Genomic DNA, 22600 nt, shown 5'->3' with positions numbered 1-22600 from the left:
ACACCTTGATTGGCCACACCCAACAGTCAAGAGTAGGACAAAATGTTTTGCTGAAGATAGGAAATATTAAGCAGAGTCATTTAATTCTTCCCCCCCCCCTTCCATTCTTCCTTTTCTGCTCAAAGAATAAACTTTTGATGGTTCTGGGGTTTATTTTCCCCCTTCTCTCTCTTTCTTTCTTTTTGTTCCATTCCCAAAGTGCCTAAGGGTCGCTCAACACATTGTCTTCAACATAAAGTGAACGCATAAACCATTGCGCAAGGATGGTGCTCTATTACCCGCATCGATTTGATAGTGTCCTGTTAAAAAATAATAGAAGAAAGAAATGACACATACAGACACACACGTACAAAGAATCCCACATTTAGCATGGAGAGGGAGAGGCGGCAATTGGGCAGCCTCTTTACCTTCTCAAACGCCTTTTCTCTGGCTCCGTGGGCAAAGTGGGGGCTTCAACTTTGCCAGCCAGACATACAGGTTTAACTGGTGATGCTATTTCTCATCAAGCTGACCGTGTCTTTCTTTCTTTCTTTCTTTCTTTCTTTCTTTCTTTCTTTCTTTCTTTCTTTCTTTCTTTCTTCCTTCCTTCCTTCTTCCTTTTTCTTTTTCTTTTGCCTTGCAAACGATTCTGATTCATGGCGCCAGACTCTACTGAACTCCTCCTTTCCAAGTGAAAGAGGACAAACATCTGGTATCCATCTTCCATTTTTAAGGCAAGCTGTTAATTGGCACACACACAAAAAATAGTCACTTATCTTTCGTACGTTGCCAGGATTCCTTTTTTTTGAGGGTTTTGTTTGTTTGTTTGTTATTTTGAAGAGGGAGCGTAAGGAGTTGGGGCTAGAAAAGGACTGGGGCAGGGCATGTCTTCCCCTTGCCAATCTATTGATCCATTTAGTAAACAGATTCATAATTTGTGCCCCGCTCAACTCACCTTGCCCAATCTGATTCCTGTCACATATACTATCATGGTTTCTCTCCCCTTCTGCCATCCTATACGTATTGGAGGCAGAAAATAGGGATAATAAGAGGCAAAAAAGAGGAGTGAGGATGGAAATCTTTCAGCTGGGGCTGGCCTTTGGAATGAAACCAACATTTTATGGAAGGTCAGCTGCCGATCCAGTGTCCAGGAAATAAAAATTCAGCTCCTGCACTGCTTTGCTTTGATTTCTTTAAAGCTTTTTTTTAAAATTACCCGATTTATGTACGTAAAATGTGCTTCATGACCCGCTTTTTCTCTAGGTGACACAGTGCAATTTCGCTTTGGATTCCACATGACTAATTCAAGGGAGAAAAGAGGTGATCGTTTTTCGTCAGAGTTTCTGATTTTCCCCCTTGACGCTTTGGCTTGGAATTCCTTGGAGAGGAATTGTCAAAAAAGAAAAGAAATAAAAGTCTTCTTTTGAGAGTTGAATTTGGTTTCAGTAACTTTCAGGCTATGCCCTTGATGCGGTTGGCGAGACCTCTGGTGGATTTCACAGGAACCGCTTGGAGTGTGAAGACTTTTGTGGAGGACAGGAGGTGGGGAAAAAGGAGGCTGATCTGTAGGAAATGTACATGAGGACAACATGACAACATTTTGAAGATTTTTTTTTTCTGGAATGGATTTTCATGCATTTTCCCATTGTTACTAGGATGAAGGATGTCGGTGGGAGTGTATTTTTTTTTTAAAAAAAATATCTCAGGCCTTATATGCATCCTTGGCTTGCAAACTGAACAACCCCCTAATCTACATTCACACATGTCATCACTGACTCTCATTTCAGTTGCAGCTTGTCTCCGTATAAAGGCTAAATGATTCCCACATGACCCTCTCATATGCCTTTTCCCATATCAGAGGCAGGCCATTTTTAACCTTTCTTTGAAATAGGAAGGTGAGACAGAATCAGACGTTAACAGGTCTTGGTATGAGTCTTAAAAATATCCCACAATTCACTTCTATCTCGGTGGCGAAAGACAACCCCAGTTGGAACAATAAGTTAGTCTGGAATTTAAAACCCAGGAATTAAACCAAGTCCAGTTACATTGGCAGGTATATAGAACTAAATCTGAGGGAGCTAAATCAGTGTTGCAAATTAATAAGTTACTTGCTTCTTGCCCTCCCTTCAATTTTCCAGTGCTGGGCTGTTTTTTTAAGGCATACACTTGCTCCTCAGTAACCAGGGCCTCTAGGATAAGCATTTTCTTCCCATGATGACAGCTTTCAAATCAACTTCTGTGAAAACTTCTGCTTTTAAGCTGCTACTTACAGATCCCCTCTGCCATCAGGACAATATAATTACTCGTTGGCTGAAACCTCGAGGGAGGAAAGACATCCCCCAGCTTAAGCCGAGGCTTGGGAAAAGGTTGCTCACCCAATGAGGAGGTGAAATGGCCCTTTCACAAATGGGAAGATCTGGGGGAGCTCAAAGACAGAGGCTGCTACGGGATGCCTCTGGAAGATCTGGGATATCCCAGAGGCGTCCAACTGTGGATGGTTGTGAAGTGGGCATGGCGTGTTGTCGTTGCTCAACGTCTATGCAGTATGCAGGTGAGGGAAACACACACGGAGAAGGGAATGGTCTCTATTCTGGGTGGAGTTCGGCAAGGGGGGATGCAAGGGTTATGAGAGGCGTATGAAAAGAAATGAAAGAGAAATCATGCTTTGGAAAAAGTGCTTGTGGATGAAGAGGGGACTCCGGGGTTGGCGCCTGGCTCCTCTTGCCAGCGGTTCATACACCGCCGGCGAGCATTCATGAAGAAGTTGCTGACGGTGTTGAGCTCCAAGCCCAGTTGCTGCGAAATGGTCATCTGCATCTCCTTGGAAGGCCGCTTGTTCTCTTTGAAGATGGCGATCAGGGTGCGGCGTTGAAGGTCGGTGAAGACCAGGCGCTGTTTTTTCGGCTGCAGGTTCCGGTCTTTTTGCTGCTCCTGCTCTTTACGTTTGCAGGCTACGCGGGTGGTTTTGAAAGGGAAAGAAGGGGGGAGGAAGGGAGGGAGAGAAAGAGAGAGAGAAGAAAATAACATGGCTATCAAATTCATGCACATCAAGCCTGTTTCCCATTTTGCTTCTCCTCCCCAACTACCCCCCCTCCGCCCCATACAATATTTGCAATGACCCCCCCCCATCTCCAGAGAAAGGAATACTGTACATCAAATTGATTTCATTAGCATGTTTTGTTTTTTAACCTTCCGTTCAAATCGTGTCTGATTCTCAGACCCTGCAGTGTTTTGGGGTTTTTGGGGCAAGGCTTTTCATGAAGTAGTTTGCCATTGCCTCCTTCCCCGGGCTGAGAGAGAATGGCTGGCCCAAGGTCACCTAGCTGGCCTCGTGCCTAAGGCAGGGTTAGAACCAGAACTAGTTTTCCAGTTTCTAGTCGAATGCCTTATCCACGAAGACACCTAAGTGCCTCTCATTCATTAGCAGAGCTTCTATTCAAAATTCAAAACCAATGTACAGATAGTCCTTGACTTACGACGGGGGTCCCCAAACTTGGCAGCATTAAGACTTGTGGACTTGAACTCTATTAAGCTAGCCCTGTGCTCAAGAAACTGTCCTCAAAGGATATAATATCCCCAAGACTAGTTAAGCCCCACAGAGTCGGCCTTCTCCAGGTCCCGTCAACTAGATAATATCACTTGGCGGGCCTGGGGGAAGAGCCTTCTCTGTGGGGTCCCCGGCCCTCTGGAATTAGCTCCCCCTGGAGATTCACACTGCCCCCACCCTCCTTGCCTTTCATAAGAGTCTTAAGACTCATTTATGTCACCAGGCTTGGGGCGATTAGATCTCAGCCCCCTAGCCAATGAATGTTTGTATGGCTGTTGTTTGAATGGGTATGACTGACATTTAACATAACTGGGGATTTTAGATAGTTGGCTTAGTTTTAATTAATTGGATTCAGTTATTATATCCTGTTGTTCCTTTTATATGTAGTATGCTGCCTCGAGTCCTCGGAAAGGGGCGGCATATAAATCCGATAGATAGATGATAGATAGATAGATAGATAGATAGATAGATAGATAGATAGGTAGGTAGGTAGGTAGGTAGGTAGGTAGGTAGATAGGTAGGTAGATAGGTAGATAGGTAGATAGGTAGATAGGTAGATAGGTAGATAGGTAGATAGGTAGATAGATAGATAGGTAGGTAGGTAGGTAGGTAGGTAGGTAGATAGGTAGATAGGTAGGTAGATAGGTAGATAGGTAGATAGGTAGATAGGTAGATAGGTAGATAGGTAGATAGGTAGATAGGTAGGTAGATAGGTAGATAGGTAGATAGGTAGATAGGTAGATACGTAGGTAGGTAGATAGGTAGGTAGGTAGGTAGGTAGATAGATAGGTAAGTAGGTAGATAGGTAGATAGGTAGGTAGGTAGATACATAGATAGGTAGGTAGGTAGATAGGTAGGTAGGTAGATAAGTAGATAGGTAGATAGGTAGATAGGTAGATAGGTAGATAGGTAGATAGGTAGATAGGTAGATAGGTAGATAGGTAGATAGGTAGATAGGTAGATAGGTAGATAGGTAGATAGGTAGATAGGTAGATAGGTAGGTAGATAGGTAGATAGGTAGATAGGTAGGTAGGTAGGTGGATAGATAGATAGATAGATAGGTAGGTAGATAGGTAGATAGGTAGATAGGTAGATAGGTAGATAGGTAGATAGGTAGATAGGTAGGTAGGTAGGTAGGTAGGTAGGTAGGTAGGTGGATAGATAGATAGATAGATAGATAGATAGATAGATAGATAGATAGATAGATAGATAGATAGATAGATGATAAAGATTCCTGTCAGTTTCTGATCTAATTCTTGTCTTTTTGTCACTTTTTAAAATGGAAATTTTATATTTTTTCTCTTTGTAATCTTAAACTTTTATATATTTTTTCTCTTTGTAACCTTAAGTTTTCATTTTAAAGTTTTGTCTTCTTTCTCCCTTATCCGTGAATATTCTCTCTGACTCCTTTTTATCTCCTGCTAAGCTTTTCTTGTTCTTTGACATTTTATCCCATGCTTGTGATCTGTAGGTCATGTTGATCTCTTCCATCTCCACAGATTTTAGGTCTTTTCCAAACTCCTTCTCTTTATTTATTAGGCTGCCTATCTCACAAAAGTTTTCAATGTCCTAAAATAAGGAGGCAAAACTGGATATCACATTCTGACCAACACAGAACAGAGAAGAATAATGACTTATTTTGACCCTAGCGCTATGCTACTGTTGATGCCCATCATAGCTGGCGGGACATTCACAAGTCTTAAAGTTTTCAAGTTTGGGGACCCTTGACCTATGATCACAATTGAGTTCCCAATTTTTGTCGGTAAGCAAGACACCTGTGGTTAATTTTGCCTTGTTTTATGACCTTGTCGGAGATTTTAAGTGACTTGCTGCAGGGGGTTCAGTTAGTAACACGGCCGTTAAGTGAGACTGGCTCCCCCCCATTGGCTTTGTTCATGAAAAGGTCGCAACAAGGGGATCCCACGAAACCCAGGACACTGCAACTGCCACATATATGATATGGTCGTAAGTGTGAAAAACGATCACAGTGGCATTTTTTTTCACCACCATTGTATAACTTTAAACAATCACTAAATGAACTTTTATGAGTCGGGGGCTATCTGCATAGTGCCAATGTGATGGAAGTGCCTATTTGTGTAAAATACAGTGGTACCGCTACTTAAGAACATGTCTCCAGAAGTCAGTTCCCCTTTTAACCCAACCTAAATTTGAGCTGAATATTCTCTCCTGTAGGGGTCTCCAACCTTGGCCACTTTAAGACTTGTGGACTTCAACTCCCAGCCAGCAAGCTGCGTGAGGAATTCTGGGAGTTGAAGTCCACAAGTCTTAAAGTGGCCAACCCACATTTTGAAGGTGAGGTGACTATACAGTGGTACCTCTACCTAACAACTCCTCTACTTAAGAACTTTTCTGGATAAGAACAGGTGTTCAATATTTTTTTGCCTCTTCTTAAGAACCATTTTCTACTTAAAAACACGAGCCCGGAAAAATTTCCCAGGAAATTTGAGAGCAGCACGAAGGCCTGGCCAGTTTCCTGCCATTCCCCCTTTAATCCTGGCCACCTCGGGCTTTTCTGGGCTGCCAGAGGAGCCTTTTGGTGGCGCTTAAGGAGGCTTTGGCAGTCCAGAGTGAATGAAGCATCTTGTTGCCTCCCGGAGTGTCTGGGCGTGGAAAGGCAAAAGGGGGTGTTTCGCCCCTGCCGGATCAACTTGGCTTCAGCCAAACCGAGGAGTCACCACAGTGAAGGAAAGGCGCAGGCTACAAAGTGAGCAAGCAAAAGGAGAGGGGAACCCTTCAGCATGGGAAGGAAGAGGAAGCAGGACCAGAATATCTCTGGAGACCGCCTTCTGCCGCACGAATCCCAGCGACCGGTTCAGTCCCACAGAGTGGGCCTTCTCTGGGTCCCGTCGACTAAACAATGTCGTCTGGCAGGACCCAGGGGAAGAGCCTTCTCTGTGGCGGCTCCGACCCTCTGGAACCAGCTCCCCCCTGAGATTAGGATTGCCCCCACCCTCCTTGCCTTTCGCAAACTCCTTAAAACCCATCTTTGCCGTCAGGCATGGGGGAACTGAAACATCTCCCCCTGGCCCATGTTGTTTTGGTGTTAGATTGATTGTGTGCTTGTTTTTTTAACATTCTGGGGTTGTTTTTTATGAATTTTTTAGCTTAACATTGTAATTGGATTGGTGGGTATTGGATTTGTTATTATGTATTGTTTTTACTTTGTTGTGAGCCGCCCCGAGTTTGCAGAGAGGGGCGGCATATAAATCCAATAAATCTAATCTAATCTAATCTAGCAGCCGCCTTTTGGTCAAAGAGTAGGAGGTTCCTCGCTCTCACCCACCTGGGTTTCCCTCTCTGGCGCAGTGTATGGGAGGCAGCCTCGCGCCGGGTGTATGGGAGGGGCGTGCTCCTCCTCGCCGCCTCAGTGTCCCTCTTTTTTTCTTTAAGCCTTAAAGTTTTGGATTTTTTTCATTCTCCTCACCTCACCTTCTTCCTTGGGCAGCGACTGTCCTCCTCCTCTTCTTCTTCCCCCTCCTCCCACCCAAATTCCGAGCTTTTATTTCTTTCCTAATGGGTTTGCACACATTATTTGCTTTTACATTGATTCCTATGGGAAAAATTGTTTCTACTTACAAACTTTTCTACCTGGTCACAGAACGAATTCAGTTCTTAAGTAGAGGTACCACTGTATCCTGATTCCATTCCTCGAGCAGAACTCACTGAGATTTAAGACAACAATCTCTAATCTCTCTCTCTCTGGGCTGTAAGATTGCCACACGGCAGCTATCCACCTGCCTTTGTTGTTATTGTTGTTGCTGAAGAGGGCGAGAAGTGAGGTTTTTATATCTAAAAACCAAATAAGCAAAATGTCTGCGCTCAAAATCTGTGCTCATTTATCATGATTAGTTCACAGAGCTTTGTCTGAATCAAATCATTATGGCTTCCCATTGATATCACATGTTCCCTGACTGGCTACCCTGCGAGAGAGAATCATTAGTATTTAAATCGATTAAACTGTAAATCCTGCCTCGAGCTGAGACAGGCAGAGCGAAGTCGGGAAAAGCCATGATTTTATTTTTTTGGGGGAGGGCAAAAAATGTTACATACATTTATGCATTTAAATTGGAGAGATGCTTTATGGCAATTTTGAAATGCACACCTGCTCCATTCATTAAAATGGCTGGAGCAGGGGGTAGGCAAAGTTGGCTCTTCTATGACATGTGGACTTCAACTCCCAGAATTCCTGTACTAGCATGATTGGCTCAGGAATTCTGGGAGTTGAAGTCCACATGTCATGGAAGAGCCAGCTTTGCCTACCCTGGGCTGGAGGATGAAGGGCAGCAAAAAGTTGTCTTAGAGATACTTTAGCACAGTGGTTCTCAACTTGAGGGTTGGGACCCCTTTGGGGGGTCGAATGACCATTTCACAAAGGTCACCTAAGACCATGGGAAAAGATAAATTTCCCATGGTGTTAGGAACTCAAAGCTTCTATTTTGGTGCCTTGGAACATATTTTTGCAATCCGACCTATCAGGCATTTACAGTAAGACCTTCCTGCCAATCAGCTGAAACATCTTTGGGAGAATTGGCGCTAGACTTATGGTTGGGGGTCACCACAACATCAGGAACTCTATTAAGGGTTCGCACAGTGAAGGGCTACCAAAATGTTTACTACCACACTGTGGGCGTGGCTTATGAAGGATGCCCTGCATTTTTTTAAATCTTTCAGTGCAAATTGGGTGCTCTGGGGTGGAGCTCCATTTTTGCTACCCCACTGCATCCCACCCCATCCAGGTAGCAGCCCACCCCTGGGTTTGTGGCATTATTTATTATTTATTATTTATTTATTATTTAGATTTGTATGCCGCCCCTCTCCGCAGACTCGGGGCGGCTCACAACAAAGTGAAACAATTTACAACAAATCTAAATTAGAAAGGTTGAGAACCACTGCTTTAGCAGATCTTGCATTGAGGAGAAGTTAGAATAGATGATCTCTAAGGGCCCTTCCAACTCTTAAAAGAGTTTATTAAAACAGTAGGGAATTGATCAATATACATCCCCAAAACACAGTAACTAGTAACCTTTTAACTCTTATCTCCTCGTAAAATTACCTCCTACAGCTTGTCCCACCTTGCTTTGGGCTACAATTCCCATCAACTCTCAATATGACTAATGGTCAAAGGTGATTGAAGTTGTAGCCCTCAGTCTATGGAGGGTCAGGTTGAGAAAGACTGGTTCGGGTGAGAATGCATGATTTTGGCATATCACTGTTCAAAAAGAACCCCAATCCAAATTACGATAAAACTCTGTTTTGTTTTGTTTTGTTTTGAAAAGCATCATCATCGATCAGGCATCGGAAAAACTGCATGAAGAGGTGTTAAGACCAGTGGAAGAGAATATTCATAGCTCAGGGTTAAATGAAGTTTTTGGTGTTCTCCGAACTTACTTGTTTTGTTTCAGGAGTTTTCGTACCAAGCATGGTAACATCTTCAGTGCTAGTGAAGTGTTAGCACTGACGATGTTATCTAGCCATTTAAAAGCAGTATTGCGGGCTACAATTTGCCAGCAGTTTGGCAGTTCGAATCTCACTGGCTCAAGGATGATTACCATCCTTCCAAGGCCAGTAAAATGAGGATTGGTTGGGGGCAATATGCTGATTCTGTAAACTGCTTAGAGAGGGCTGTAAAGCACTGTGGAGTGGTATATATGTCTAGGTCAGTGGTTCTCAACCTTTCTAATGCTGCGACCCCTTAATACAGTTCCTAATATTGTGGAGACCCCCAACCATAAGTCTAGCGCCAATTCTCCCAACAGAGCTTGAAGCTGATTGGCAAGAAGGTCAGATGGACACCCCCACTGTCAATGCCTGATTGGTCTGAATGTTAAAATATGTTCCAAGGTGCCAGAATAGAAGCTTTAGTTCCTAACACCATGGGAAATTTGTCTTTTCCCATGGTCTTAGGTGACCCCTGTGAAACGGTCATTTGACCCCCAAAAGGGTCCTGAGTCCCCCAGATTGAGAACCACTGGTCTAGGTGCTCCTGCTATCTAGTTGGGTAATGAAATGTTTTTTTAAAAAAAATCCACAACCAAGCTGAAAGGACACCATGGACTCCACAAAGTATTAATACCAGGAAAAACTGTCTCCAGAAGTCAGTACCCCTTTCAACCCACCCAAGCCCATATTTTGAGCTGAATATTCTCTCCTGTAGAGATCCCCAACCTTGGCCACTTTAAGACTTGTGGACTTCAACTCCCAGAATTCCTCAGCCAGCAAACTGCCTGAGGAATTCTGGGAGTTGAAGTCCACAAGTCTTAAAGTGACCAACCCACATTTTGAAGGTGAGGTGACTGTACAGTGATACCTCTACCTAAGAACGCCTCTACTTAAGAACTTTTCTAGATAAGAACCGAGTGTTCAAGATTTTTTTGCCTCTTCTTAAGAATCATTTTCTACTTAAGAACCTGAGGCCATCTCGGGCTTTTCTGGGCTGCCAGAGGAGCCTTTCGGTGGCACTTAAGGAGGCTTTGGCAGTCCAGAGCAAACGGAGCGTTTTCCTTTCTCTCGGCGCTTGGAGAGGGAATAAACCACTTCACTGTGGTGACTCCCTCACGCTGCCTCCTATACACCTGGCGTGAGGTTGCCTCCCGGAGCGTCTGGGCACGGAAAGGCAAAAGGGGGCGCTTTGCCCCAGCTGGATCAACTCGGCTTCAGCCAAACCGAGGAGTCACCACAGTGAAGGAAAAGCACCGGCTACAAAGCAAGTGAGTGAGAGGATAGGGAAGCCCTTCAGCATGGGAGGGAAGAGGAAGCAGGTAGCAGCAGCAGCAGCAGCAGCCACCTTTCAGTCAAAGGAGCAGGAGGTTCCCTTTTCTCACCTGCCTGGGTTTCTCTCTCTGGCGCATGGGAGGCAGCTTCGCGCCGGGTGTATGGGAAGCATGTGCTCCTCCTCACCGCCTCAGAGACCCTCTTTTTTTTTAAGCCTTAAAGTTTTGGATTTTTTTGATTCCCCTCACCTCATCTTCTTCCTTCGGCAGCGACTGTCCTCCTCCTCCTCTTCTTCCTCCCACCCAAATTCCGAGCTTTTATTTCTTTCCGAATGGGTTTGCACACATTATTTGTTTTTACATTAATTCCTATGGGGGGAAATTGCTTCTTCTTGCAAACTTTTCTACTTAAAGAACCTGGTCTTAAGTTCTAAAGTAGAGGTACCACTGTACTTCCCACAGTCTGCATCTGGGCATCGTTCACCTGCTCATGACCGGTTTAGTAGGCTTTTGCAATGCACCAAAAACCTACGAAATCCATTTGATTGGGTGCAACAGAAGACAACAGGCACAGACTTTTTTTTTTTTTTTTGCCAAAGCCTTTGATATTCTCTTTCAGGCTTTCACGTGTGTCTCAACTGACATTTCATTCATGTAAAGATAAAAATGAGGGCTGTGTACCTCCATCAAAACCCCAGCAGATGAATGAACCACCTACCCTATGACCATCAGATGCTTGCAAGGAAAACAAACAAAAATAAGCCTTTTTGGGGCACAAAAACATTCATATTTTCTCTTTCAATTAAAAAAAAAAAGATACCAACATTTTAAAATGAAATTTTAAAAAACCAAAGAAAAATAAACCAATAGCAACGACATACTGTAGATTTTGCAAATCAAAATTTGGATGAAAACATTCACTACAAATATGTTTTTGGATTTTTTTTTTTTTAAAAAGACCCTTTCATTTCCCCTTTACTTCCCTCCCCGTCTTCCCACTGCAACAAAATTGATTTGGTCTGCAAATACATCGATGCTGTAGAAGCCAAGCAAAGAAAAAAAAACCACCAAAAATCCACCCAATAAATTCAGCCTGTGGCAGATGATGAGCAGAAAACAGACATGAGAATCACACACACAGATTTAGTTGAGAGCGTTCATACCGGCAGAAGTCAATACTGAAGTCTAGGCAGGGTTGGACGAACAAAGCAGCAGAATCTATTCTGCAATATTAGGTTATAGACACAATTGGAACCAACCTTTGCAGGCGCGTCGATCTGCTAGTATCTAAACCAACTGGGAAGCTGGCGAGTTCATTTAAATCAGAGGGCAAAGGGACGGCTCACAGTCCTCATGTTTATGAGCGTCACGTATCAGTTTTCGGGTTCACTTACCAACCTCTTTGCTTAATGACTGAGTTGCTGGTTGGAATTGTGGTCACTAAGCAAGGATTACCTGTGTTTTAATTATTCTATTCTATTCTATTCTATTCTACTCTACTCTACTCTACTCTACTCTACTCTACTCTACTCTACTCTACTCTACTCTACTCTACTCCACTCCACTCCACTCCACTCCACTCCACTCTACTCTAATTTATTTATTTATTTATTATTTATTTATTTATTTATTTATTTATTTATTTTATTTATTGGATTTGTATGCCGCCCCTCTCCGCAGACTCGGGGTGGCTAACAACAGTAATAAAACAGTATATGACAATAATCCAATACTAAAAACAGTTAAAAACCCATTATATAAAAACCAATCATACATACAGACATACCACGCGTAAAATTGTAAAGGCCTAGGGGGAAAGTGTATCTTAGTTCCCCCATGCCTGGCGGAAGAGGTGGGTTTTAAGCAGCTTACGAAAGGCAAGGAGGGTGGGGGCAATTCTAATCTCTGGGGGGAGTTGGTTCCAGAGGGCCGGGGCCACCACAGAGAAGGCCCTTCCCCTGGGTCCCGCCAAATTCCATTCCATTCTGATTTGAAAGAGGACGCAGTACCCTAATGGTGGCAAAAACACTTTCAGTTCATGGGGAAAGAACTCTGAAAGACGCAAACCACTAAACAGAACCTCCATGTTCCAAGGTAGTATACCTTAGAAAATCTGATGTCGTTGTCCCTTCCCAAATGTTTAGTAACTTCTGCTAAAAAGGGGGAAATAAATTCATCGGGTCTTTGCCCCAAGCAACAGGACTCTTACACAGGGAGCCTAAATCTTTCAGATTTGCACAATCGTACCACAATCATACTCACACATATGAAGATAGGGAGAGATTGTTAACTTACAAAGAGGGGTGTGTGTGCTTTTGAGTCCGCACTTAAGCTTTGCTGTGTGTTAAACTAAGAAAGAGCTTGGGAGCATGTACAGATTGCCTTTCCCCTCCCAATTAATAAATGCACATTATTTATTATTCTCTGTGTGTAACACTGATAAATACACATTTTAAAGAGATTCTTCATTTCTTTTAAGAGGTTAAAAAAAAAAACCACGAAGGAGAAGAGAAAAGCTTTCCGCAGCTTAACATGTCTGTTCACAGTTCAATATAATTATTGTTCCACAGAGTAGGAATCAATAGCTGCTGTAGTTGAATTTACTACATACTGCGGGTCTCCAGAGCTGCAACAGATGGGGCTATTTCATATGCTCATCTCCCCACGGATGATTGCTTAGGCGGTCTCCATCTCACCATCAGGTGAGAGGGATGGGGAGGGGGCAATGTTTCCGCAGAGGTAACCAAGGTTGGGTAAAAATAGAAGGCCATGTAGCTAGTCCTCAACTTACCACCACAATTGGGGCCTGGATTTCCATTCCTAGCAAGGTGATTGTTAAGTGAGCCCTATTTAATTTTACAATATCTTTTTTTTGCCATGGCTGCTAAGTGAGTCATGGGGTCATTAAGCAAATACAGCTTTCCTTTTGAAGTTTCGCTAGTAGGAAACCAATTGGGAAGATCGCTAGTTCAGTGGTACCTCTACCTATGAACCCTTCCACTTACGAACTTTTCTACATAAGAACCGGGTGTTCAAGATTTTTTTGCCTCTTCTCAAGAACCATTTTTCACTTACAAACCTGAGCCTCCAAAACTATAACCGGAAAAGACAGGAAGAAGCCTCCGTGGGGCCTCTCTAGGAATCTCCTGGGAGGAAACAGGGCTGTAAAAGGCAGGGAGAAGCCTCTGTGGGGCCTCTCTAGGAATCTCCTGGGAGGAAACAGGGCCGGAAAAGGCAGGGAGAAGCCTCTGTGGGGCCTGTCTAGGAATCTCCTGGGAGGGAACAGGGCCGTAAAAGGCAGGGAGAAGCCTTCGTGGGGCCTCTCTAGGAATCTCCTGGGAGGAAACAGGGCTGGAAAAGGTGGGGAGAAGCCTCCATGGGGCCTCTCTAGGAATCTCCTGGGAGGAAACAGGGCCTCAATCCTCCTTTTCATTTCCCCAATTGCATGCATTATTTGCTTTTACATTGATTCCTATGGGAAAAATTGCTTCTTCTTACAAACTTTTCTACTTAAGAACCTGGTCATGGAACGAATTAAGTTTGTAAGTAGAGGTACCACTGTACTATGTCCAAACAGTTGGGTTGGCAAGAAGCCAACAATGAATGCCTGTATGTATTGAAGTAAAAATGGAAAGAAGGACACATAACCAAGGCAGAATTCCAATAAACAGCCAGAATCTACAAACAAAAAATAAGAACAGCAAAGGCCCAGCATGAGCAATACCTTGCAACGAAAGTCAATGACAACAAAAAAAGCTTCTTCCAGCACATAAACAACAAGAAGAAAATCGAGGAAACAGTTGCCACATTAAAAAATGAAGACGGTAAAGAAATCACAAATAACAGAGACAAAACATAGCTGCTCAACACCTATTTTGCATCAGTCTTCACACAAAAAGAAACCCCCAACCAGTGTTCCCTCTAATTTTTGGGGGGAGTGGGCGGAAAAGTATAGTGTCTGAGCGGCAGTCCCTTCGGGACTGGGTGGCACAGAAATAATAAATAAATAAATAAATAAATAAATAAATAAACAAACAAACAAACAAACAAACAAACAAAAAACCCACCCTGTTTTGCCTCAGAGAATTTCAAAATAAAATACTGTACTGTGTGTCTATAACAGTGAGTTCATAATAGGGCAACTCTATCAATATCAAAATGCCACTTAAATAGTTGAGCTAGTTTCAAACTAGATTTTGATTTTCTTTCTCTCTTCCTTACTCCCATTCTTTTTCTTTCTCTTTTCCTTCTTCTCTTTTTTCTATGTTTCTCTCTCTTCCTCTCTTCCTCTCTCTCTCCTTCCCTCTCTCTCCTTCCCTCTCGGCTTCTGGGCAGCTTTGGAAAACTCTGAGTTGATGATGATTTTTAAGTGAGCGATTGCTCACTGCTCAGCTTAGAGGGAACTATGCCCCCAACCAACTAACCTGCAACACAGCTGCAAAAAACAGCCCTGGAACTGAACTCAACTTAAAGAAAAACACAATAAGGGACAACTTATGGGAGCTCAACAAGTACAAATCACCAGGACCAGACGGACTACATCCCAGAGTCCTAAAAGAACTGGCAGACACCGTCGCAGAACCACTACTCCTTATCTACCAAAAAACCTGGAACACAGGAGAGCTACTGGAAGATTGGAAATGGGCCAATGTAGTTCCCATCCACAAAAAAAGGAAAAAAGACAGACCCATGAAACTACAGACTAATCAGTCTGACTTCTATACCTGGAAAAATAATGGAAAAAAATAATCAAAAAGCAGCTTTTCCACTACCTAGAAACAAACTAGATAATAACTAATAGCCAGCATGGGTTTGTCAGAAACAAATCATGCCAAACCAATCTCATATCATTTTTCAACACCATAACCAAATCAGTAGGCCAACGCAAAGCTGTAGACCTAATATATTTGGACTTCAGTAAAGCTTTTGATAAAGTAGATCACAATCTCTTAATCTACAAATTAGAAAAAAAATGGGGTAGATTATAACACATGTAAATGGATAAACAGTTGGCTGACCAACCGCACCCAACGAGTTGTCCTCAACGGCTCCAAATCCACATGGAAGGAGGTAGGCAGTGGGGGACTACAAGGTTCAGTCCTGGGTCCTGTGCTCTTCAACATTTTCATTAATGACCTAAATGAGGGAATAGAGGGGGAACTAATCAAATTTGCAGACGACACCAAGCTGGCGGGGGTAGCCAACACCCTAGAGCAGTATTTCCCAACCATGGCAACTTGAAGATATCTGGACTTCAACTCCCAGAATTTGCTGGCTGGGGAATTCTGGGATTTGAAGTCCAAATATCTTCAAGTTGCCAAGGTTGGGAAACACTGCCCTAGAGCAGTGATTTTCAACCTTTTTTGAGCCGCGGCACATTTTTTACATTTACGAAACCCTGGGGCACATTGAGCAAGGGGGGGGGGCGGCTAAAAAAAGTTTGGACAAAAAAATCCTCTCTCTCTCTCTTCCTCCCCTTCACTCTATTTCTTTCTCCCTCCCTCTTTCTCTCCCTTCCTTCCTCTTTCTTTCTCTCTCTCTCCATCCCTCTTTCTTTCTCTTCCTTCCTTCCTCCCTTTTTTGCTCTCTTTCTCCCTCCCTCCCTCTATGTCTTTCTCTCTCTCTCCTTTCCTCCCTCTCTTTCTCTCTCTCTCTCTTTCTTTCTCTTGTTTTCTCTCTCTCTCTTGTTCTCTTTCTAGCTCTCTCACGCTCTTTCTCTCTTGCTTTCTTTCTCTCTCTCTGTTGCTTTCTTTCTCTCTTGCTTTCTTTCTCTCTTTTTTTCTCTCTCTTGCTTTTTTTCTCTCTGAGCTTCGCGGCACACCTGACCATGTCTCGCGGCACACTAGTGTGCCCCGGCACACTGGTTGAAAAACACTGCCCTAGAGGATAGGCTCAAAATACAGAATGACCTAGATAGATTAACGCTGGGGGCCCAAACTAGCAAAATGATGTTCAACGTTGAGAAAAGTAAAGTCCTTCACCTAGGTAAAATTAAAAAAAACCCTAGACATGCATGCAGACTGGGAGGAACCTCACTTTGCAGTAGTGACTGACCTGCAGATCTACAGTCAGCTCCAGTGGTCTGCAGTACAGCACTCTACCTGCTGCGCCACCCCGGCTCTTTTATGTACACTGAGAGCCTATGCACCAAGTCAAATTCCTTCTGTGTCCAATCACACTTGGCCAATAAAGAATTCTATTCTATTCTATTCTATTCTGACAAGCAAAGCCAGATTGCGTCAACAACAGTGTTATTAATTTAACTCCCTTAACAACCGTGGCAAGAAAGTCTTCGGAGAGGGGCGGCATACAAATCTAATAAATTATTATTATTATTATTATTATTATTATTACTATTATTATTATTATTATTATTATTATTATTATTATTATAACAAGGGTCAAACTTCACTTAACAACCATCCTGCTTAACAATGGAACTCTTGGCCGGAAATGCGGTCGTAAGTCGAGGACCATCTGTAATTGCAACGTGAATGGCCGGTTCTTTCAAGAAAAAGCCCGATTATGATTCAGTACTACCAATTGCCCGGCCTGTTTCTCTTTCAGGTTTCATGGCAAGCAAAAAACCAAAACAAAGCCCTATGCCCTTGTTTCTAAAAGAGAAGGATGGTATAATAGAGACAATCAAGATCCCGGCTGTTGAGAGGACGATTATCTCCCTGCGGGATCCCTTCTAAGCATTCCACTAAATAGCCCTGATTTTAAGGGCAAAGCAATTCTTCCATTGTGCCTGTCAAGGCGCTTGTGGCTTCCCCACCCCCACCCCTCCCTGCCCTCTTGAGGCGACAAAACCCTGTAATTTTCTATTCCTCCCCCTCTTTTATTTAAGTGCTGGTGGTTTGGAGCAGATAGCCGGGGAGGGGAAGTGGTTCAGTTCACACCTGCTGGTGGTAACTGGGATGAGGGAGCGACAGGCCCGAACAGGCCTCGTTTTCTTTCACTCTGCAGGTCGACAAAAAGGAAATGAACGCTGGGGCAGAATAAGAGGGAAAATGGAGGATCCCTTTTGGATGGTCGCCATTTTGGACAGAGTAGAAGAGTTTGAAAGAGGGGGAAAAGAATCTGTCGATGTTAGAATTGAACACCCCTCCCTCAGATGAGTTGGGGTGGCACAGCAGGTGGAGTGCTGTACTGCAGGCCACTGGAGCTGACTGTAGATCTGTAGGTCAGCGGTTCAAATCTCATCACCGGCTCAAGGTTGACTCAGCCTTCCATCCTTCCGAGGTGGGTAAAATGAGGACCCGGATTGTGGGGGCAATATGTTGGCTCTGTTATAAAGTGCTATTGCTAACATGTTGTAAGCCGCCCTGAATCTAAGGAGAAGGGTGGCATAATTTTTTTAAAAAAAATAGATAGATAGATAGATAGATAGATAGATAGATAGATAGATAGATAGATAGATAGATAGATAGATAGGCTAGCTCTGCTAAAACGTGCTATTGCTAACATGTTGTAAGCCACCCTGAATCTAAGGAGAAGGGTGGCATAAAAATCAAATAAGTAAGTAAGTAAGTAAGTAAGTAAGTAAGTAAGTAAGTAAGTAAGTAAGTAAGTAAGTAAACAAACAAACAAACAAACAAACAAACAAACAAACAAACAAACAAACAAACAGTGGGGGAAGAATAAAACACCACCTACGCAGCCCTTGTAACAGTTCCACAAGCAATGGCATCCTGATTCAGTAGACCCCGAGGGCTCAGATTAAACCCCCAAATGGCCTCCAAGAGCTCCCAGGGAGAGTGCTAATGACCAGATGACTGCAAAGAAATACAGTTACGTTTGAGCTTGATTGCAAACGTTTTGTCACCATTCGAGGAGACATCATCAGTGCGTTTTGAAGTGTGCTCATCTGCCATCTGGTCATGTTACACAAATGTGATTTAAATACTATATTTATATAGTATAGTACAGTGATGGCGAACCTTTTTTGATTGCATGACAAAAGAGGGGGGGTTGGGAAAACGCACTTCTGGTTTGCCGTTGTGCTGTTTTTTGCACTCGAGAGGGTTCAGGGAAGCTTCCTGAAGCCCCAGAGTGCCAAAAACAGCACAACAGGCAAGCTGGAAGTTCAGAAAACGTATCTCTGATTTGCCCATTGTGCTGTTTTTGGCACTCCGGGGTTTCAGGAAGCTTCCCTAAACCCTCCAGAGTGCAAAAAACAGCACAATGGCAAACCGGAAGTGGGATTTTTGGCAAAGTCTCACATGCTCTCCGATATGGCTTTGCCTGCCACCTGTGGCACACATGCAGCGGTGGGCTATGAGCCGGAACGCTAAATTGCGCTCGCCGCTGCGGCTCGTAAGTTCTTGTGGGACCAGCACAATTTTGCTGCTGCAACTGTGAAGGTAGCAAAATCACACAAGGAGACGCAGGTAAAATCTCGCTGAAACACGGGTGCAATTTTGCTACCTACACAGGTGCAGCAGCAAAATCACGCTGGTCCTGCAAGAATTTACGAGCTGCGGCGGTGAGCGCAATTTAGCATTCCGGCTCGTAGCCCATCGCTGCACACATGCCATAGGTTTGCCATCACAGGTATAGTATTTGGGGAGGAGAGTGGGGAGGAGAGAGAGACAGATGAAGCAAGAGAGGGGGGGGGGTTCCTCAAAGTCAGGCTTGTGAATTGTGCTTATCTGTGCTTGAATTGTGCTCAGTAATGGGCAGTCAAAATTTTGACCCTTTCTATAATTGGCTAGGAAGCAAAAGCGAGAACAACAGGCTATAAGACTGAAACGTAAAATATAACCTTGAACTGTTACAAATCTGGTACAGTGGAACCCCGACATAAGAGCTGCTCTACTTAAGAGCAACTCGAGATAAGAGCTGGGAGGGGAGAGATATTTTTGTTCTACTTACAAGCCCAAATTCGAGATACAAGCACCAAGGAGCTGTCTCCTGAAGCCAAACGCTAACTTCCGCGTTCGGCTTCAGGAGACAGCTGCGAATCGGCGCGCGTGTTTTAAAAGGTTGCAGCCGGCCTGGGGGGCTCGGGGGGGTGCTTGCAGCTTTCTTTCTTACTCTTTTTCTTTCTCTCTTTTACCTTCCCTTCCTCTATTTCTTCTTTTCTTTCTCCTTCCCACCTTCTTCCCTCCCTCCCTCCCTTCACTCATTCCTCTCTTACTCTCCCCTTTCATAAGTTTCCTTGCTTCCTTCCTCTGTTCCTGTCCCTTCCCCCTTTCTTTCTTTCTTTCTTTCTTTCTTGCTTTCTTTCTTGCTCTTTTTCTTTCTCTCTTTTACCTTCCCTTCCTCTATTTCTTCTTTTCTTTCTCCTTCCCACCTTCTTCCCTCCCTCCCTCCCTTCACTCATTCCTCTTACTCTCCCCTTTCATAAGTTTCCTTGCTTCCTTCCTCTGTTCCTGTCCCTTCCCTCTTTCCTTCCTTCCTTCCCACCCTCCGTCCATTCATTCACCCATTCCTCTCTTGATCGCTTAAAGCCGGTCCCTGGTGCAAAAAGGGTTGGGGACCTCTGTCCTACAGGATTGGGTGGCAGAGAAGTTGAACATATGTAAATTTAAAAGTTTAAGAAAGTTTACAAGTTAAGTGAAAGAAACTTCATTATTCATTTATATGTACATGTACATTTCTTCATTAAAAACATGTCTTTCTGCATAATTTAGACTAACTTTGTGAGTTTTTTGAGGGCTGGAACCAATTAAAATTATTTACATTAATTCCTATGGGGAAAAGTCGTTCGAGATAAGAGCTGCTCGACTTAAGAGCCCAGGTCCGGAACGAATTAAACTCGTATCTCGAGGTACCACTGTATAAAGTAATCAATTATCTTATAGAATAACATGAGACTTTATATATATTTAAATATGAAATTTTATTATTATTTGTTAACTTCTCTACAATATGTTTATTTCAATTCTGGCATTTAACATTTTTGATAAACTAATCGAAACATGGTATTAAGCAAATACAATTGGACCTAATTTTCGTTTTCAATACAACTCCCCTGTTTATTCGCCGATACTTTTACCTGTTTGATTTTTGTTTGTTTGTTTTGTTTTTCTTTTATTCCGTATTGTGTGTTTTATGTTTTGTAATGTATCATATGTTGTATTATACGATGTACATGTTTCTATTTTAATAATAAAAAAACTTTAAAAAAAAAAAAGTAATGGGCAGCCAAAATTTTTACTGCCACACTGTGGGTGTGGCTTATTTTGTGGGTGTGGCTTGATGGTCATGTGACTGGGTAGGAGTAGCTTCCCGGCCATGTGATCAGGTGGGAGTGGCTTGAACAATGGTCATCATTCAAGTGAACTGTTAACCGCTCGACTTACAACCTCACCAGTGTCACTCTCTGGGGTGACAATTTGCTTCGCGTTTCCTGCGCTCTCCTTCCTGGGTCACCCCCTGCCTCAGGCTGGGTAGCTAGGCGAACGGGTGCCAATCAGCTTCTGAGAAAAGATGGTGGGAGGAAGTGGGCCCCCTGCAACTCCTGCCGGTGCTGGTCTCCCTGCCGCTTTCTGAGGAGGAGGAGGAGGATGGGAGTGGGGAAATAGTCAGCTGGAGCTGGGCACACAGCTACATTTACACCGGTGGAACTGCGTTCCACCACATCCTGCCTGCTGCCCTCCCCTGATTGTGCTCATTTGCTGTCCGAAATACAACCCTTCCAACCTATCAGGACCTATCCTTCCATCCCTTCACATCAGAACTAATGAAGCTTTTTGGATGAGAAGATAATAATAATAATAATAATAATAATAATAATAATAATAATAATAATAATAGAAACATAGAAACATAGAAGTCTGACGGCAGAAAAAGACCCCATGGTCCATCTAGTCTGCCCTTATACTATTTTCTGTATTTTATCTTACAATGGATATATGTTTATCCCAGGCATGTTTAAATTCAGTTACTGTGGATTTATCTACCACGTCTGCTGGAAGTTTGTTCCAAGGATCTACTACTCTTTCAGTAAAATAATATTTTCTCATGTTGCTTTTGATCTTTCCCCCAACTAACCTCAGATTGTGTCCCCTTGTTCTTGTGTTTACTTTCCTATTAAAAACACTTCCCTCCTGGACCTTATTTAACCCTTTAATATATTTAAATGTTTCGATCATGTCCCCCCTTTTCCTTCTGTCCTCCAGACTGTACAGATTGAGTTCATGAAGTCTTTCCTGATACGTTTTATACTTAAGACCTTCCACCATTCTTGTAGCCCGTTTTTGGACCCGTTCAATTTTGTCAATATCTTTTTGTAGGTGAGGTCTCCAGAATTAATTAAATAATAATAATAATAATAATAATAATAATAATAATAATAATTATTATTATTATTATTATTATTATTATTATTGTTGTTATTATTATTATTGTTATTGTTATTATTTATTAGATTTGTATGCCGCCCCTCTCCGAGGTCTTCTGCCTCAAGAACCACAAAAAAACCCACAACCCAGTTGCCTTTTGAAGAAAAAGCAAAAAAAACCCATCTTTGACACAACTATGACCTGGATGACTGAGAATCCCCTCAGACAAATATCCAAGGCAGAAGTTTGCAGTGTGGTAAGAGAGTTAAAACGGACTAGCTGGAGCAAATAAATCGCAGATCCGACCTGAATTTATGAGCTTCACAATTCGCCCAATCAACTCGGGCCTATATTTCTGAATTCTGTCAATAGGTACAGCAGACGAGTGGAAGGGGTCACGGAACATATTTTTAACCAGGTTAAAGAGCCTCGCAGGTGCAAACACACCAATTTGAAATGTGGCTAGTGTTAACCTTTAAAAAAAAATAATGGTGCGGCGTGTGAGATTCCAGGTGGGTTGATTAGGGAATGATTCATATTTATCCTATCATATCTATAGTTCGCTGCATTGTTTTTGTTTTGAAGGCCACTGCCATTTCCCCCTCAATGTATGTTGCGAACCAATGGCAGGTGGCACATGGAGCCTTATCTGAGGGTGCACGAGGCGTTGCCCTATGTTGGCTCCAGGGCATATGCGCACACCCGCCAGCTGATTTTCAGCCTTCTTTTTGACCATTTTCTCTCATAAGAAGAAGAAGAAGAAGAGGAAGAAGAAGAGGAAGAGGAAGAGGAAGAAGAAAAAGAAAGTATGGATCATCGACATCGCAATCCCAGGAGAGAGCAGAATTGAGGAGAAGCAGCTAGAGAAATTAGTGAAATACAAAGAGTGGGATCGGCAAACATAATTCGCCGCTACATCACGCAGTCCTAGGTGCTTGGGAAGCGCCCGACTGGTGATGAAATACGAAATCCAGCATAGTGATCTCGTTTGCTGTGTTGTACTGACATGATAATAATAGTAATAATAATAATAATAATAATAATAATAATAA

General features: G+C 43.1%; 1 protein-coding gene across 1 annotated transcript in view; it reads right to left on the bottom strand.

The window, feature by feature from the left end:
• Positions 1-2172: 2172 nt before the first annotated feature.
• Positions 2173-22600, bottom strand: part of ONECUT3 (one cut homeobox 3) — a 130476-nt gene continuing 110048 nt past the window's right edge. The window contains exon 2 of the mRNA XM_070732612.1: positions 2173-2930. Coding sequence (XP_070588713.1) covers positions 2638-2930 — 293 coding nt within the window. The 3' untranslated portion in view covers positions 2173-2637. The remainder of the gene's footprint in view (positions 2931-22600) is intronic.

The sequence above is a fragment of the Erythrolamprus reginae genome, chromosome 1 (assembly GCF_031021105.1).
Source record: "Erythrolamprus reginae isolate rEryReg1 chromosome 1, rEryReg1.hap1, whole genome shotgun sequence".
NCBI classification, from domain to species: Eukaryota; Metazoa; Chordata; class Lepidosauria; order Squamata; family Dipsadidae; genus Erythrolamprus; species Erythrolamprus reginae.
Note: the sequence above shows the minus strand (reverse complement) of the source record. Positions and strands in the feature narration are given on the sequence as shown.